The 16477-nt window shown below is 38.9% G+C and overlaps 1 protein-coding gene across 1 annotated transcript in view; it reads right to left on the bottom strand.

The window, feature by feature from the left end:
• The window catches only part of ppl (periplakin), a 28146-nt gene extending 14770 nt beyond the window's left edge, over positions 1-13376 (bottom strand). The window contains exons 1-8 of the mRNA XM_084743825.1: positions 13116-13376; positions 5293-5392; positions 5019-5173; positions 4655-4775; positions 2937-3062; positions 2521-2562; positions 1889-2050; positions 1686-1793 (exon numbers count right to left, since the gene is read on the bottom strand). Of these exons, the coding sequence (XP_084599951.1) occupies positions 1686-1793; positions 1889-2050; positions 2521-2562; positions 2937-3062; positions 4655-4775; positions 5019-5173; positions 5293-5392; positions 13116-13171 (870 nt within the window). The 5' untranslated portion in view covers positions 13172-13376. The remainder of the gene's footprint in view (positions 1-1685; positions 1794-1888; positions 2051-2520; positions 2563-2936; positions 3063-4654; positions 4776-5018; positions 5174-5292; positions 5393-13115) is intronic.
• Positions 13377-16477: the final 3101 nt, after the last annotated feature.

Here is a 16477-nt window from a genome sequence, read left to right as displayed (position 1 = left end):
TGTCCTTTGAACATATCTACCGGCAATAAAGTGTAAATATTGAAGTTAATAGTGCAGGTATGTGTGTGTCTTGCCCTTGGCTGAGGTGCGTACACTCATCTCTACAATCACCAAACACCTTTCATTTATCTTTAAAAGTCGTGCACGCGCGTGTGTCTTTGAAGTTAATCTCACTAATAAGTACAACAGTACTATTATTATAAAAATAAGCCCAATAAATCTCAGCAGACCTGCAAACAGGATCACAGCTGATCGTCTTTATCAGATGAGTCAGCATGACAGGTGGAGCAGCTGTAGTGTTTATGTCTGCGTGTTTGTTATGATCCAGAAAAACAATGTTTAAACAATTATGATCTATAACATTGAAAATATACAAGACACTATATTTGACCGCACGAGTCCGGCCCAACCTGAGAGAAAAAGTTATGTGTGCTTCTATCAGAGCTGGTTGAATATAACTGTGCGTAATTTTGCGCACTTCAAACTTAAGAAACTCTCTCTGATTATTCCGCAGCGGGTCAGAGGAGCGAGGATGGGAGGAGAGAGATGAGGATTAGGTGGGAGAGAAGAAGGAGGAGCACAGACAGCCGCGTATCTGCTCCTCCACCTGGCTCAGGTGGGCCAGCAGAACCAGGAAGCTTCGCGGCTGGACTGGATCTGTTCGCCTCCCCTCTCTACTGCACCATCCCTCTCCCCGCTCCTCAGCCAGCAGAGTTAATGATGATCATGATGAAAATAATTAATGATAAAATTCAGCATACTTTCAACGTGCTTCAAGGTTAAAATATAACCAGTTACATATCTGCATGATATTTGCAGTTCATTTATTGTATTGTTTTTTGCAGGTGTTAATGTAAAATAAATTATTTACACGTGAAGCTGTTTTGGAGACGTCCTGCTGTCTCCATATATCGCGTTTTCACTCCTCAAACCAGGAGATCTGTCTCCTGGCTTTGAAAATCTTTTCTCTTTGTTTCTTCCTGGTAAATCCACCGTCATGCTGCCTCCGCTTGCGCTGCTGGCGCACCTCTCTCTCAAAGGTGATGAGAGCTGACTTTCTGATTGGTTTATTGCATGTTCGGCCTAAACTCGCCTGTGAATTAATGAGGGCACTTGGGCACACTGATAGGTGTATTCCGCTTTGCGCTGTAGGCGCAAAGGGCGGGACAGGGTGAAATATCACTCCCGCCCCTGGCAAAGCTGGATTTGGACACGCCTTGAATAAATTAAATCCATTGCGCCTTGCGCTTTCCACTTGCGCTTTCGATCAGCGTAAGATAGGGCCCTTAAAATCTAAAACTTACAGTACTGACTGATAACAGAGGTGTAACAACATGCTATTATGATCATCCTTTGTGAAAATTTTGGCCCTTTAAAGTTGTGCCCCAGATTTCAGTCAATTTTTTATAAAAACATGATTTAATCAGGCACAAAAAGGTTTTTAAAAAGGTGGTTTCATGAAATAATATTGCTATCAGATGTGTCTCAACCATAACATGTCAACTCTGAAGCCCTTCTAAATCAAAGCAAGAATTATAGTTCAAAAATATGTATTTTGATTAACATTAAGAGAACTCTGAGCAACCTTAAAATATTAAATGGCTGCTCCGTCACATTTTCCATCTGACGGAGTTGATGTCTAAATTTAATAGAGCCCTGAGTGCAGTACATGGATGATCCTGTACCTCAATAACATTCTTCCCTGGATGATTAGAGGCGATCAGCTTCTCTCCGTCGTCATTCAGCTTGGTGATGGTGGCCTCCTTGGACTCCAGACATTTACCGATGAAGTTCTGTTGATGGGAGAGACAGAAGTGTTGAGTAAACTGAGAGTCCGTCCTTCTACACACTGATGTTCATCTGATATATCATGCAGCTTGTGTGGTACCTCATACTGCTTCTGGCGGGCGACGTAGTCCAGGTTGGTGTCGCTCCAGTCGTAGTTGATTCTTTCTTCGGCCTGCTGGTCCATCCAGTACAGCTCGTTGGTGCAGTGCTGCATGTAGTCCCGCAGGCTCAGCAGGTCACGCTGACGGGCGCTGGAATTGGCCTAATGAGAGAAAACATGGCGACTCGATGATCTGAAGCTGAGCTGACAAAATTAATTAGAGAAAAGTTATATTTTTATGTAAATATTTAACAGTGTAAGCAGTGCTGATCTGCTGACTTTGGTTTGATCAAAGTAAAATGAACCCATTTAAAGGGATAGTTCACACTTATAAAGTAGATTCTATTGCAGTGTAGGAAGCTAAACAACACATTTTAGACACCTAAAAAATCAGTCTAGGTGTACACTGCAGTCAAAATAATATAACTTCAAATGAAAAAAAATTACACACTAAAGAAGCTGCTAAAGAAACAGGTGTGTCTTTATTATGAGAGGGTAAACTTGCAGAAAAAAGTGTCTGCAGGCAATACTGAAGAGACAGAAACAAGCATGTGATACTGTGTGCGTGTGTGTGTGTGTGTGTGTGTGTGTGTGTGTGTGTGTGTGTGTGTGTGTGTGTGTGTGTGCATTACCAGCAGTTTGTTGTACTTCATCTGGAGGCTACTGACATATTCCTGATGAAACAGAGAAAACAGGGAGAGTGAGAAGTAGTCAAACAAGACGACAGTCATGTGAATCATTTACAAATAGAGGATTTTAACTGCACACTGCTGTTAAATGATGGTTGTGTAAAATTGTGCAAGCTTTAATCATAATGAGCAGTTTATTTCCAAATGCAATAATATTTTCAGCAACTCATTTAAACAGTTTGTTTCACTCGTGTGTTGCTGATGATATTTAGTTAGCAGTTAGCGGTTATTTGTGTGATTCTAATAACCATTTGAAATATATAATTTCTAATTCAACAAACGATTGAAATGAACTAACACGGTTGGATGATTGTTACTAAACAGAAAACTCAAGTGTATCAAAGTGTCAGTGTTTGTACCTTGTCTCCACTGCTGGTTATGTGAGGAGCCAGAGCCTCCACCTCACTGTGGAAGATGTTGTGTTCCTCCACCTCGTTCTCCACAGACGGCAGGTCCTGGCCAAAGCCCTTGTTGTTCAGGTTGTCCTGCAGAGAGACAAAATGACAAACTTCAGTCCACTCCACCACATGTTGGCAGTTTGGACGACTAAAATTGAACATCCTCAGTTTAAGTCCAGCTGAGGACATTTGTTGTGTGGGTCAAGTGTGCAAAACCTTTGGTACAGTCCACAAAAACACTTATATGAAGATGTATTTTCCATTTGTTTTTACACCCTCTCCTCATTATAGGGTTCCAATCCAGATATCAACCAGCAACAACAACTCATAAGTGTGAAGAGCGGCATTCATTGAACATGCTCATATTTTTGGTGAACAGTAAACTGAACGGATCAGTTTGTAATTAGTGAACATGAGCATTATTCACTCCTGAGAGTGTAAAAAGTGTGATCGCAGCAAAGAGAGAGTCTATAAAAACTTTAATCATGAGGCCTGATGTTTCTTAATAATTCTGTGGTTTATCAGTAAAGTGTATGAACTACACTGCAGGCTGGAGTCTGTTAACAGTCAGAAACACACAGATAGATCCACATTCTACACTCAACTCCAAACCTCTGCATATACAGAAGCACAATATGATGAAAAAAATATCCTGTAAGTTATTATAGTGAGAAACTCAATATAATGAATTAGCATTTCAAAATATTGACTATATATATCTCAAAATAATGTAAAACTTTATCAACATGACTTGCAAACTAAGTCTTAATTTTAAGATATTAAGTGATTATTTTGAGATAGTAAGTCTTAATTTTAAGATAGGGGAGACCAGGGTCAATTGTACCATTTTTTATGGACTAATTAATAATACAACTGATACATTTTCACCAATTAGGACAAGACTGTAATATTAAATGTCATGCAATAAGTTTTACCTTTGCCCCATTGGTGGGGCAATTGTTACAGCGGTTGGAGGAAGTTAACATAGAGATGCACCAATTTCAATTTTCTTGGTGATTTTTTACAGGTCTAACTTGGTGAATCCAATTTTGGCCTTTCTGACTGACAGAATACACAAACAGTTTTGTGACTTTTCTTTAATGTAAAATTAAATCAGACGTAATAATAAAAAAACATAATAAAGCACTGACTTTGAAATAACTTTTACATTTTCTCCAAAAGTCCTCCAGGTTGCAGCCAGACCTTATCATATTATTATATTAAGAGCATGTAGCAGAGGGAGCATGATCTTGCTTTAGTAAAAGTTTGCAGTGAGAAAAACAGAAGTAGAGGTTAAACCAGTCTGGATGAGAAAATGTTTGAGAAGACGTGTCAACACAGGTTTTTTTCTTCAGCCAGAACACTATCTGTCTTCTCTTTATCTTCTTTTTTTGAGTCTGCTGCTAACAACGACTTTATGCAAGCATGTGTCTTTGTGTGCGTGGCTGTGACCAGTCATGTTGTGGCTGTAACGTTCCTGTCTGTGTCACTATGCTCATGATATGACCATTGTGTGGAGCATGTGTGTAAATATGACCGGGACAGAATCGGATCTGTGACACTGGCTAGTCGGCCACCGGTCGGAGGAAGTTCAATTTCAAATTAAGTTCAAGAAAAGAACTGTGAACTGATCTTTGAGTGAGCTCTTTTTTATTGTGAATTTGCACGACACTACCTACCAGTTTCTCATCCATCATGTTGCCCCAGTTGATGCTGGGCTTGCCCTCAGTCCTGCTCAGGTGGTAGATATGGTCATGTTCCTCCTTCAGCTTCATCACTCTGTCACGCAGCTGCTTCATGCTGAAAACACACGACAAGCACTCAGCATGATGAGATAACACAGCTTCTGTGTGCTCAAATAGATATATTTCTCTCTGAACTAAAGTACTATGAGATCTTCTGATCATAAGAGCTCAAACATGACAATCCTCAAAATAAAGGCCTGTCTCAAATAAAGGCCTGTGCACTATAATGGCTCATCATGTACATTTACAAAGCATTATTTTCATATAGCCTGCCCTGGTGCAGCTGAGTACTACTCACTCCTGTTCTATCATCTCAGCCTGTGGATGCTGGAGGCGCTTGGCTTCGACGGCGTCCTCATCCAGGCCGGAAAGCAGCTCAAGAGAGTTGAGGATTTTCTTGTTGCAGTCATCTTGATACAGCGTCTGCTTCCCCTCATTGATCTTACTCACATCCTGCAGAAAAGACACACATTGGTTGAACTCACCATCATGTGAGGCAAGGGGAGGAAGACAACCTGGCAAATGTTCTCTTTATTTAGATCACCGAGGCCTTCTGGAGACCTTGTTATCACCTTGTTGAGGTTCTGCTCGACGTCGTAGATGTTCTTCTGCACTTTATCGGCATTCTTCTGCAGCTTCTCAATCAGAGCGGCCAGTTCTGTGGACGGAGCTCTGGAAGACAAACACAGAGAGATGAACTGGAGTCTCTTACATCCACAAGCTGTAGCAGAGGCAGAGGCCTTTTCTGTTCAGATTAATAGAGTGTTTAATTAGAATTTGATTAGTTGATTGAGAAATCAAGTAAAAATGCAAACCACTGTCTGGTTCCAGCTACTTTAGTGTGAGGATTTTTTGTTTAATATTATTGTGAATTGAATCAATGGGTTTTTGGTAGAGCTGCAACGATTAGTCAATTGTTAAAGTAATCGCCAACTATTTCAATAATCAATTAATTGGTCTAAATAAGTTCTACTATTATTGTCATGATACACAATACACCATTTTTGATACCACAGGGAAAAAGTGATGCAAAATTGAGTGTGTATGATTTTAGATTTTGTTTAACAAGGCAATAAAATGGCAACAAGAAGCCTAACCCTATTAGAAACATGTTTTTTCTTCAAGCTTTTAAAAAATAACTAAATGAAGTAGGGTTAACAGCACTGTGTGTTAAGCGTACAGCTGCTACCCGCATATTGATACAGCAGAAAATGAATATTATATTATATATTATATATATATTATAATTTCATAGCAATCTCAACACGAGGCTGGGCGATATGGATAAAATCAAATATCACAATATTTCTGACCAAATACCTCAATGTCATTGTTTTTGTGCTATGGCAACACTTTGGGGAGGACTACTGATGCTTTCTGAAAATATTAACACAATGAGATTTTCATACATAATCAACAAAAATGTGGATATAAAGACTAAGACTTCAAGTGAGGTCAAATGTTATTTGCATTGAGTAGGGCTGAATGATTTTGAAAAAATATCTAATTGTGATTATTTTGACTGACACTTCTATTGCAATATGATTTGAGAGGTAATGATCATTTTTAATTTTTGACAAAATATGTTAAAATGACTGTGCTGTGATTTTTTGCAGGAATCTGCAAATGAAGATGTTTTTTTAAGTCTGTAGGATCTGATGTGTAGGACAGGACATCTCTGCCGCACCACATTCATTCATTTAAAAGTTTTTTTGACACATTTTGCCTTCAACAAACAATGCACTGCCTGCATAAAGCCATACTGTGATTTTGATAAAATGTCAATTAATTGTGCAGCCCTAACATGGACAGGAAAAAAAAAGAGAAAATTATAAAAGAAGCTATCTAGACTGAACTCTTTTTACAGAGACCCAATAATTCCCTCCAAGAGCAGGCTGTTCAGAAAATGACATCACTTTACTGTAATGCAGCCTTTAGAACCAAGAAAAGATGACCATTATGTCATATCACGAAAACAATGTCCAAAATCTAAGATGCTATCTACTCTCATATCACAATTTTGATGTAATATCAGTATACTGCCCATCTCTATCTGTAGTAGTTTTTACTACACTCTGACGTGTACCGTACACATCTACTGTACATGATGCACAACCACAGCCGTTTTACAAGCTAGTTTAATAGTTTTTAATGACTCAGTGAGTCATAATCTAACTGCTTCTACTCAAGCCATTATTGAATCTGGGCTCTTCATACCGGGATGATGAGTCACAGCTTTTTCCTGAGAATTATTATACATACCAGTGCAAGAGAAGAATCTTATTATAATACAGTATGTAACATTACATAACTGCGGATATAGGGGTTCATTTGCATGCACACAGCCACCATACTGTCAAAAAAACAACCATCAATCACAAATCTGCATCAGAGCTAAAGTACAAGAATCAAGCCCAGCAGGTTTTGGTCTCATATCGTGCAGCAGACACACCCAGCTCAATCACTGTGATAACCATCACTCACTGAAATGTGTGTCAAAGTGCACCTGTGAATGGAGTGTTCATACAGAGGACTGGAACCAAGCAGAACTGCCTGTCTGTACTCCTTTGACAGCCAACATCAAGAGCAGTTGAACCCCAGAGAGCGGCTGATATATGAGCATTTCATTGGCTGGTTTTAGCAGAGACACATGGTGTCTGCAGTGCATTTATGTCCACTGATGCATGACAAGAAACTACCCATCAGAAATACCAAAGACATGTTTAGGATCATTTAGAGACTCCATGTAGAGCATTCGTCCACCAGAGAGTGCTGACGAGTTGATTTTGTTTTTTTTACACTGCACTGTGGTGTTTTGGAAATAGCAGCTGTAGAGATGTCTGCCTTCTCTCAAATGTAATGAGACTAAATGATGCTTGGCTTGTGGTGCTCCAAAAAACATAAGTTTGGAAATCTCCAGAAATCATGACCTGATTACTCAAGATAATCCACATAACTTGTTGTGAATAGCTTCATGTAGGAACTACTTTCTCTAAGCAGTATAATCCACTTTCTTGCCAATAGAAATAAAGTAGTTTCTACATGAAACTGCTCACAACAATGCCTGTGGATTATCTTGACTAACCAAAAAGTGATTTCTGGAAAGAGACTTTTTTTTTTTTTTTGTCTAATATATTTTTTGGCACCTTGAACCCCACAAGCTGAGTGCCATTTAGTCCCATTACACTGAAGCACAGGAAGACGATACCTCCAAAACTCTGCAACTCACACCAAAACTATCAAGATGAATAAAAATCACTACGGGGAGGAGGAAAAATCTGTGTTTTTGATTTTTGGCGGCACTGTCCCTTTAATAATCAAATCTAGAGGTTAAGTATCAGCATCATGTGTTATGTTGTAGTGTTATAAGACTTTTTGGATTCTCTCATAATGATATTGGTATCAGCTTCAAATTCAGTGACAGTCAGCTCTAATTGGCAGGAAGACTTTCCCACTCATATTACCCTCCTTTAATCTTTAAAAAACTTATAATAACCTTCATACAGACTCTTATTTTGGAAGAATTTCAATGACATAGAGATTGTCTTAACAGAATTTCATACATCCATTTAATACTACAGATTTTTTACAGTGTCCACCAAAATAATTTGCTTCACATGATATCAGTGAATGTCAGGACAGCATAGACTTGGGTGGATTGTAGATTGACACTTAGATTAACCAAAACGTGACACACGTGATACTGATGTGACGTTGAGGCAAGTACAGGTGTTTGCTTGCATTTTGTGACAGCCATACATTATTACACAACTGTGCAGAAAAGTTAGGAATTAGGGCTGCAACTAATAATTGTTTTCATAGTCGATTAATCAGTCAATTATTCTCTCTTTTCCACTGATTACTTGTTTGTTTTAAAATGTCAGAAAATGATGAAAATGTCAATAAGTGTTTCCCAAAACCTAAGATGACTGTCTTGTTTTAAAGATATTCAGTTTACTGTCAGAGAGGAGTAAGGAAACCAAAAAATATTCACATTTCAGGAGCTTAAATCAGAGAATTCTGACTTTTCTTTCTTTAAAAAATTGCTTACATTGATTAATTGATTAATCATTGTACCTCTATTATGAATGCTTTTTAATATACTATATTGGTAATTTTTATACACTCCCGTTCCCAACACAGAGGCAAATATTATACCCTAAAAATATCCTTTACAAACTACTGTCTGGTAAAATAAACCCAGATTTCACTGCCAGATAGTGGGAATTATTACAGCGTGACACATCAAAGGCCTTCTTTCTTTTCCTTACCCGCACTCTAGGAACTTCGCCTCTGATTGGCTAGTAGGTTTCTTGTTGTCTCTATTGGTTAGGTTGGTTCAACAGGGTATTTTGCATGCACATGAACACGTGCGTGCTCTGAGATTTTGTCTCGCCCTTTGCTGTGCCCTGGCCACAAACAGTTTAAAGGGATAGTTCGCTCAAAAATAAAAATCCAGTCATCATCTACTCACCCTCATGCTGATTCAAGGTTGGGTTTAATTTTTTTTTAGTCCACAAAACACTGCTGGAGTTTCACAGGAAAACAGCATTGCAGAATCTCCCAGACAGTGTAAGTGAATGGTGACCATTTTTCAAACGTAAAAAACATGGGGAAAAAAATATAGAATGCCTCAATCGTTGCGAATGCACACCATCTGAACTTGGTGTGTGTGGAGTGACGGTGTGCACATGCCAGTGAACAGCATGTAAGGGCTTTTGGACACTTGGATTACACCAGGCGAGCAGTATGGAGGCATTTTGTGTTTTTTTTTTTTAGTTGTTTTGTTACATTTGAAAACTGGTCACCATTCACTGTATCCCTGCGAAACTCCAGCAGTGTTTTGTGAACTAAAAAACTAAACCTGACCCCATGAGGCTGAGTAGGTAATGACTGAATTTTCAGTTTTGGGTGAACTATACCTTTAAAAACCACTGTTCTAGTGGATGGGTGGGTATGATTCACACACTGGGCATGAGAATTGAATGGGCGACTACAATCCTAACCATTGTCTTTGAAGCATGATTTTGTTGATTTTGTGTGTGTGTGTGTGTGTGTGTGTGTGTGTGTGTGCATGTGGGCTGGCGACAGACAGAGCAACATGAGTCCACGTCTGTCAATTCAAGTCCACCGTCCATTTCCTGACACAAACATGCACATCCACACCTATTCACCATTTGTACACAAGTTACGTAACACCCTGTGAACACACGCTGGACACTGACTTTAATTTCAAACTCCTGCTGACTTTATAATGAAACCGTGTCAGAACAAGTTTGAACTGGTACTGCAGAGTTCTGCAGTAATAGCTTGTAGTCTTGACTGAATGAAAAACAGCCTGAGGGGTTTTCCTGTCATCTTAGAACACTCGCTGATGATAGCAAACACGTATAGTTGTCTTTTCTCACCGAAACCTTCAAACCAACAGGTCCTTGTGCAAGCAAGCACACACCTTTATAGACTGCACGTCTCCTAAATCACGTGGATTTGGACTGCTTCTACAAGACTCAATGCAAAAAGACGACAAAAAGAACATCAGCTGGTTGTCACATATGCAAGGCATAAACACAACTGCTCATACTACTGTCCTGCATGCTTTTATAAGATAAAAACAACTGCTTTGTAGGGAACATATGTAGGAAAATCCATGTTTTCTTGTTCTTAAATTCAAAACAGATGAAAACGATCCCTGCCTTGAGTGTTTGTCTGTCCCACCAACTGTGCTCAAAGCCTTATATTACATAACCAGAAACAGCTAATAGTCTTGATTCTCACAATACTGATTTTTAGTCATAATTCACGTGTCTGAAAACAATAATTCTACACTCTACTATGTACCCTGTGCTCCAAATGTGTTGTCAATATTTTCCAGGGAGGTTCGCTGGCTTTAGTTCAATGTTTTGAGTGTGCTTATGTTGGTTCTGGGAAGGAACTGGCACTGGAGCACTAGCTTGAGAAACACAACTCAGATGTTCCCACAGGGAGAGGGTCAAATTAGAACCAGAACGCTGCAGTGCTAAGTCACAGAGGGTGTGGAGGGGCTGCTGCTGTCAGGGAGCGTCACGGTAAAAACCCCCGAGCCCTGCTCCGTCTCAGCTGCCTGCTCTCCGTCCACATGTTGCTCACGGAACGTGGACGAATTATGAGACAATGGGCCCCCTGGGCACAGACAAAAGAAAGGACCCCCACCCCTCTTACATAATAGCAAGACCACCAAACAAAAATAAACAATGACAGAGCCACATCATTTGTAGCTGGTTCCTGTCTCTTTGTAGTTGTTTTGCATGTCCTTGTTTTTGTTTTGCATCTCTCTGTGGTTGTTTTGTGTGTCATTGTGGTTATTTTTCCTCTCATTGCAGCTCAGAGGCCCCCTAACCACTTGGGCCCCTGAGCATGTGCCCAATAGGCCTGATCACTAATACATCAACATCTTGATAAGGAGATGAAATGTTACAAAAATAAAAATACTGTCTCTTACCCAACTTTTTTATCAATAAGTTTCAAACCTTGTAACAGGCTTAAACTAGCATTTCACATCATTAGTGTTTGGATGCAGAGACGGGCACTAATCCCCAGCTCTGCGGTTTTGTTGATCCAGCCCTGTTTGGATCTCGTGCTTCGACTTGAATCTGTCATTAGCCTGGCTCACACTGACAGCTTGGCAGATAGAAATAAGAAAGGTGGAGAGGGTGGAGCTGCATTATTAGGATTCCAACAAAATCCATTGGTGCTTATCACAGTACAGAAGGCGTTAAGTAGTCATTACAATAATGACTTTCCCTCTCTATGGCATCTTCACTGTCACCTGATGAGTAGAAACCAATGATAACTATAAAAATGCACATAAATCAGTGGTTTGGTAGGGACCAATTTTTATATATTTATTTATTTTTTATTTTTATTAACTAGGTGCCTTTAAATAAATCTACTGCCCAGTGCATGGGGCTAGAGCTGCAACAATCAGCTTTTTACCTGTGAATATTTTCTGTTTTCTTTACTCCTCTCTGACAGTAAACTGAATATCTTTAGGTTGTGGACAAATCAAGACATTTGAGGACCTCACCTTGAGTCCTGGGACACACTGATGGACATTTTTCACAATTTTCTGACTTTTTAGAGGGTAGCCAACTAATCTATTCGACTATGAAACTAATCATTAGTTGCAGATCTACATGGTACAGTACAAAAAGTTAGAATCTTACAGAGGAAGACAGATCATTCTCTGTCTCTTGATGGCAGGTGTGACAGCAGGAGGAACACACCTTACACTGGAGGATTACTATTTGAAAAAACAGGTGAGTTGATCTTTTGGCACTCGACACCAAAGGCTGTTATTTTAGGGGCCCCTGACCCCCTAATAGCTGCTGAGTGACAGTGAGCATTATGCTTTTTAAGCTTTGATGGAATTCCTTGAAGGCAGCAGGACATTTGGTTGAAATGAAAATAAGCAGGCTGGTGATAATGAAACCAACCTCAGCGTCAACAAATGCACTTTATCATTTCCATGGTGGAAAACAGGCTGATGTCACCTTCATTCCACAAACTTAGAGAAAAGACCAAAAGTGATAGGGAATGGGCTTGGTGCAGAAATATTGAGGGAGAGGCTGCATACAGTTTCTCACACATTGTCTTGTTAAGGAGGACAGCCCAATACTTATCAAACCAGTTACTGCAACTTTACTACACAGCCTATCAACCACACCCTCACTTGAGTTAAAGCACACATTGTGCAATGCATTTTACATGTTTGTGTCATTAAAGGCAGTTCATGCAGAGACCAACTAACAATACCCCCAAATTATCATCCGGGTGGATTAAAACTGTGTTAAAAAAGTGCACTAGAAAGTACAGTTTCACTTGGCAAGCAGTCAGCCTTAAGCAGTTTGCATGAAGCAAGTTGGTACGCCCTGTTCTCCTGTTGCATGTTCAGAGTACGCACCAAACTCCCTTTAAAAACATGTTTAAAAAATGACTTTGCTAATACCCTAATAAATAAGGATTGACATGAAACTTGACGTGCTTTCTGAATAGGTTTCATTGTGATGTTTAATTCGGCAAGTATATAATTCATGTATCATCAATTAATTATATTTGAATCTCATTTATTTTAGTACCAGACACTGTTCTCACTAAGGTGTAATTTGGTGGAAGAAGTTCGTACAGAACCAATGATACCAATGAGTTAACCTTAGTGACAGTGTTATAAGGAACTCCCGAAATGTGAAGGATTTAAAGTTAGTACATGTAATACAGGTAGGTATTTATAGAAGCAAGGTCACCTTAAATTGAGATTTTTGAGAATGAGGTTTGGCGTTACAGGTAAGCGCTCGGGGTACAACAGAAGCAGGAGCCAGGATTCACTAACTGTTAGTCGTAAAAGAAAATTTCTACTTACGTTGTTGTACTTTTTGCTGGCGTTATAGCCGTGGACTTAGTCTTTTTCCTGAACATGGTGACAGGTCACCTGTCAGCGGCTTCCGTCAAGAAAACAATCCCAGCAGGACAGGTGAAGCTCGGCTGTGTGAGCGCGTGTGTCCGCTGCTCCTGGTGTGTGTGTGTGTGTGTGTCTGTGTGTGTGTCAGATTCCACACAGCCTTCCTTCTCAATGTCAGAGCCTCCCCTCCCACAGACGCTGCACCAGCGGGACTGGTCTCATCAACTGGAATATTAACTTTTAGTTTTTACGCCCAGTCTGTGTACCTGTCAGCCAGCAAAGGAGAGGCGGGGCCACAGAGCCAGGCCCCGCCCCTCACACAACCTCCCAGGCATTCACTGTCAAACCCACACAAAAATAATTCATGCAAATTAACAGCAGGACTGTTAATAATTAAAAAATAAATAAATAAATGAATAACCACTGCGACTGAGAAACATGATAAGCAACACAAAGTCCTGAGAAAGAAAAAAAAAACAGTAACTGGTGTCACCACAATGAATTGCACATTATTATGGTACAAACATTCAAACAAGTGCACAGCTTTGTAAAACAGGGTGTGGCAGCACCTTTGTGTGTTTACCTAAAGTTAATGTGTTGTAGTGTTACAAAGTTATAGATGCAGTTATTGTCATGACAAAACAGCCAGTAAACAGAATATGGCATAATGGAGGAGTAATGGATTATGAGTAAAGAGATTATGTAATCTGGATACAAAATAAAGGTAGCTGTATCCCATTAGAGTTACAGAGAAAAAAGGCATAATCAGATTACAGATGCATTCAGTAAAAATAGGGATTATTAGCCAAATTACAGTTTTAAAATAAAGAACAATATCCTACCATGCACAGTGCACACACAGCTGTCAGTTCATTACCATGGCCTCTAGTGAAGAAATGCTTCACTGGGTGGAAATTTTGACTTTTTCGTCTTTAAATCAATCAATCAATCAATCAATCAATCAATCAATCAATCAATCAATCAATTACACACAACAAAGGAAGGAACAACTGGACAAACTAATAAACCGAACAAAGCACATAAAACACCTGACAAGTTGTGATGATTAATCTATTATTAATCAACTATTTAATGAATCTGCATCTATTTTGATAATTTATTAACCAAGTAACTTTTTAAGAAAGAAATCTCTGGTTTCAGCTTCTTAAATGTGAATGTTTTGTGCTTTCTTTACTCCTCACAATACATTCCTCTCAACCATGAGTATATATTATTTAATAAAGATCAACTATGAAATCCATAGAACAACATGCACACACCCTCAGCAGTGTGTGTGTGTGTGTGTGTGTGTGTGTGTGTGCTGAGTGTGTGTGGGTGTGTGGGTGTGTGGGTGGGTGAGTTGCTTTGTAGCTGGGAGGTGTGGCAGCAAGGACAACACTGGCTGAACCAGTCAGACTCGACAGCGTCCTCCTACTATGTGAATGTTGTCTGTCTGTGTGTGTGTGTGTGTGTGTGTGTGTGTGTGTGTGTGTGTCATTCAGTGTAAGGTGTGTTAAAGTGATACTATGACTTTCCAGAGAATTCCCAGGTGAACTAGGCCACTGACTGATCTAGGAAGAGAAAGAAAAGGCATCAAAATAGATCACACATCAACAGACGCTTGACCTCTCAGTTCATGTGCGCTGTGACTTAATACGTAAAACACTGGATCCTACATCTCCCATAATGCAACATGAGATAGTCTTTTGATAGTGGGTCTTCAGAGATTCCACCCAGGCTTCCTGTGGAGTTTTGGTTGAGTGATGAGGCTGCAGGCTCAACCAGTGCAAAGAAATGTGTGGTTGACCATTTGCACAAATGGTTAATTCATCATCAATCAATGGGTTGAATATTTCCTCAATTAATCTATTACTTATTAGGTCAATAAAATGTCAGAAAAAGCTAAAAAAAAAATGTTGATCAAAGTCCAATATGATGTCCTCAAATGTCTTGTTTTGTCCACAAAACAAAATATATTTATTTCTGTCAGAGAGGAATTTAAAAAAACACACAAAAAAAACAAAAAAACCCCAGAAAAATTCACATTCAAGAAGCTGAAATCTGCTGAGTTTTGACATTTTCTATTTGAAAAATGACTAAAAACGATTAATCAATTAATTAATTAATCCTATCCTATCACAAGCTTGTCAACTGAAAACTACAATCACTCTACATGTTTGGACCTATTTCTCAAGTCCTGTAACAATTATTGTCATTAACAGTTAATCTGTTGATTATTTCCTCAATAAATCAGTTAGTTATTTGGTCCACAGAATGTCAGAAGATAGTGACAAATGTTGATCAGTGTTTCCCAAAGTCCAAAATGATGTCCTCAAATGTCTTGTTTTGTCCGCAACTCAAAGGTAATATATTCACATTTGGTCACTTTTTCTGAAAAGATGACTAAAAAACAATTAATCGATAATCAACATAGTTGCAGATTAATTTAATAGTCGACTAGCAATCAATTAATTGTTGCAGCTGTAAGTGTTTTATGTTTGTTGTTATACTTATTAGTTTGTCCAGCTGTCCCTTCCTTGTTGTGCTCGATTTATTGATTGATTGATTGATTTAAGGACAAAAAAGGGCAAAATTTCCAGAGGCCATGATAATGAATTGGCAGCTTTGTGTGCACTGTTCATGGTAGGATATCATTCTTAATTTTAAAATTGTAATTCTACTAATAATACCCCTTTTTAATTAAGAATCTGTAATCTGATTACATTTTTTAATCTGTAACTGTGATGGAATAGTTACTTTTAAAAAAAATCCAGATTACATAATTCCATTACATGTAATCCATTACTCCTCAAGCCTGTATGATGCACATATAACTGTGCCAGCCTTGCTGCATGTCATTCCCTCAATCTCTCTCTTGACCTTTCCTGTTTCTCCACAGCTGTCCTGTCATAATGCAGGCAAAAAAGCCAGAATAAAAGACATTAGCACTGAAGAAAAAATGGCATCGGCAAAAAGTTTGGTCAGACTACTTTATGAACGATGCGTACATCACACTTGTTGAGAAGCAGTTGGGTCAGTCTGCAACAACAGTGGAAAGTGCTGTCACTTCCTTTTTCAGTCACCACAATCCTTTAAACTGACCTAATTATCACAGTAATTATATGTTCAGTAAATAAAGACTGTCCCTGCAATGATAAAACATTAACATTACATACGTTTGATAAAACATTAGACTTGTTAATAAATAACTATATTTTAATAAAAATTATGTCAGTGGTGTTACTGTAACACAAAATACTTTTATTTAAAAATAATGCACCGACCCGTTGAAGTTCCTCATGGATAAAGACATCACTGAAGGA

This window comes from Lutjanus erythropterus, chromosome 19 (genome assembly GCF_056507025.1).
Source record: "Lutjanus erythropterus isolate fLutEry1 chromosome 19, fLutEry1.hap2, whole genome shotgun sequence".
Classification (NCBI taxonomy): domain Eukaryota; kingdom Metazoa; phylum Chordata; class Actinopteri; order Lutjaniformes; family Lutjanidae; genus Lutjanus; species Lutjanus erythropterus.
The sequence above is the reverse complement of the archived record's forward strand: the minus strand, read 5'-3'. Positions and strand labels throughout refer to the sequence as shown.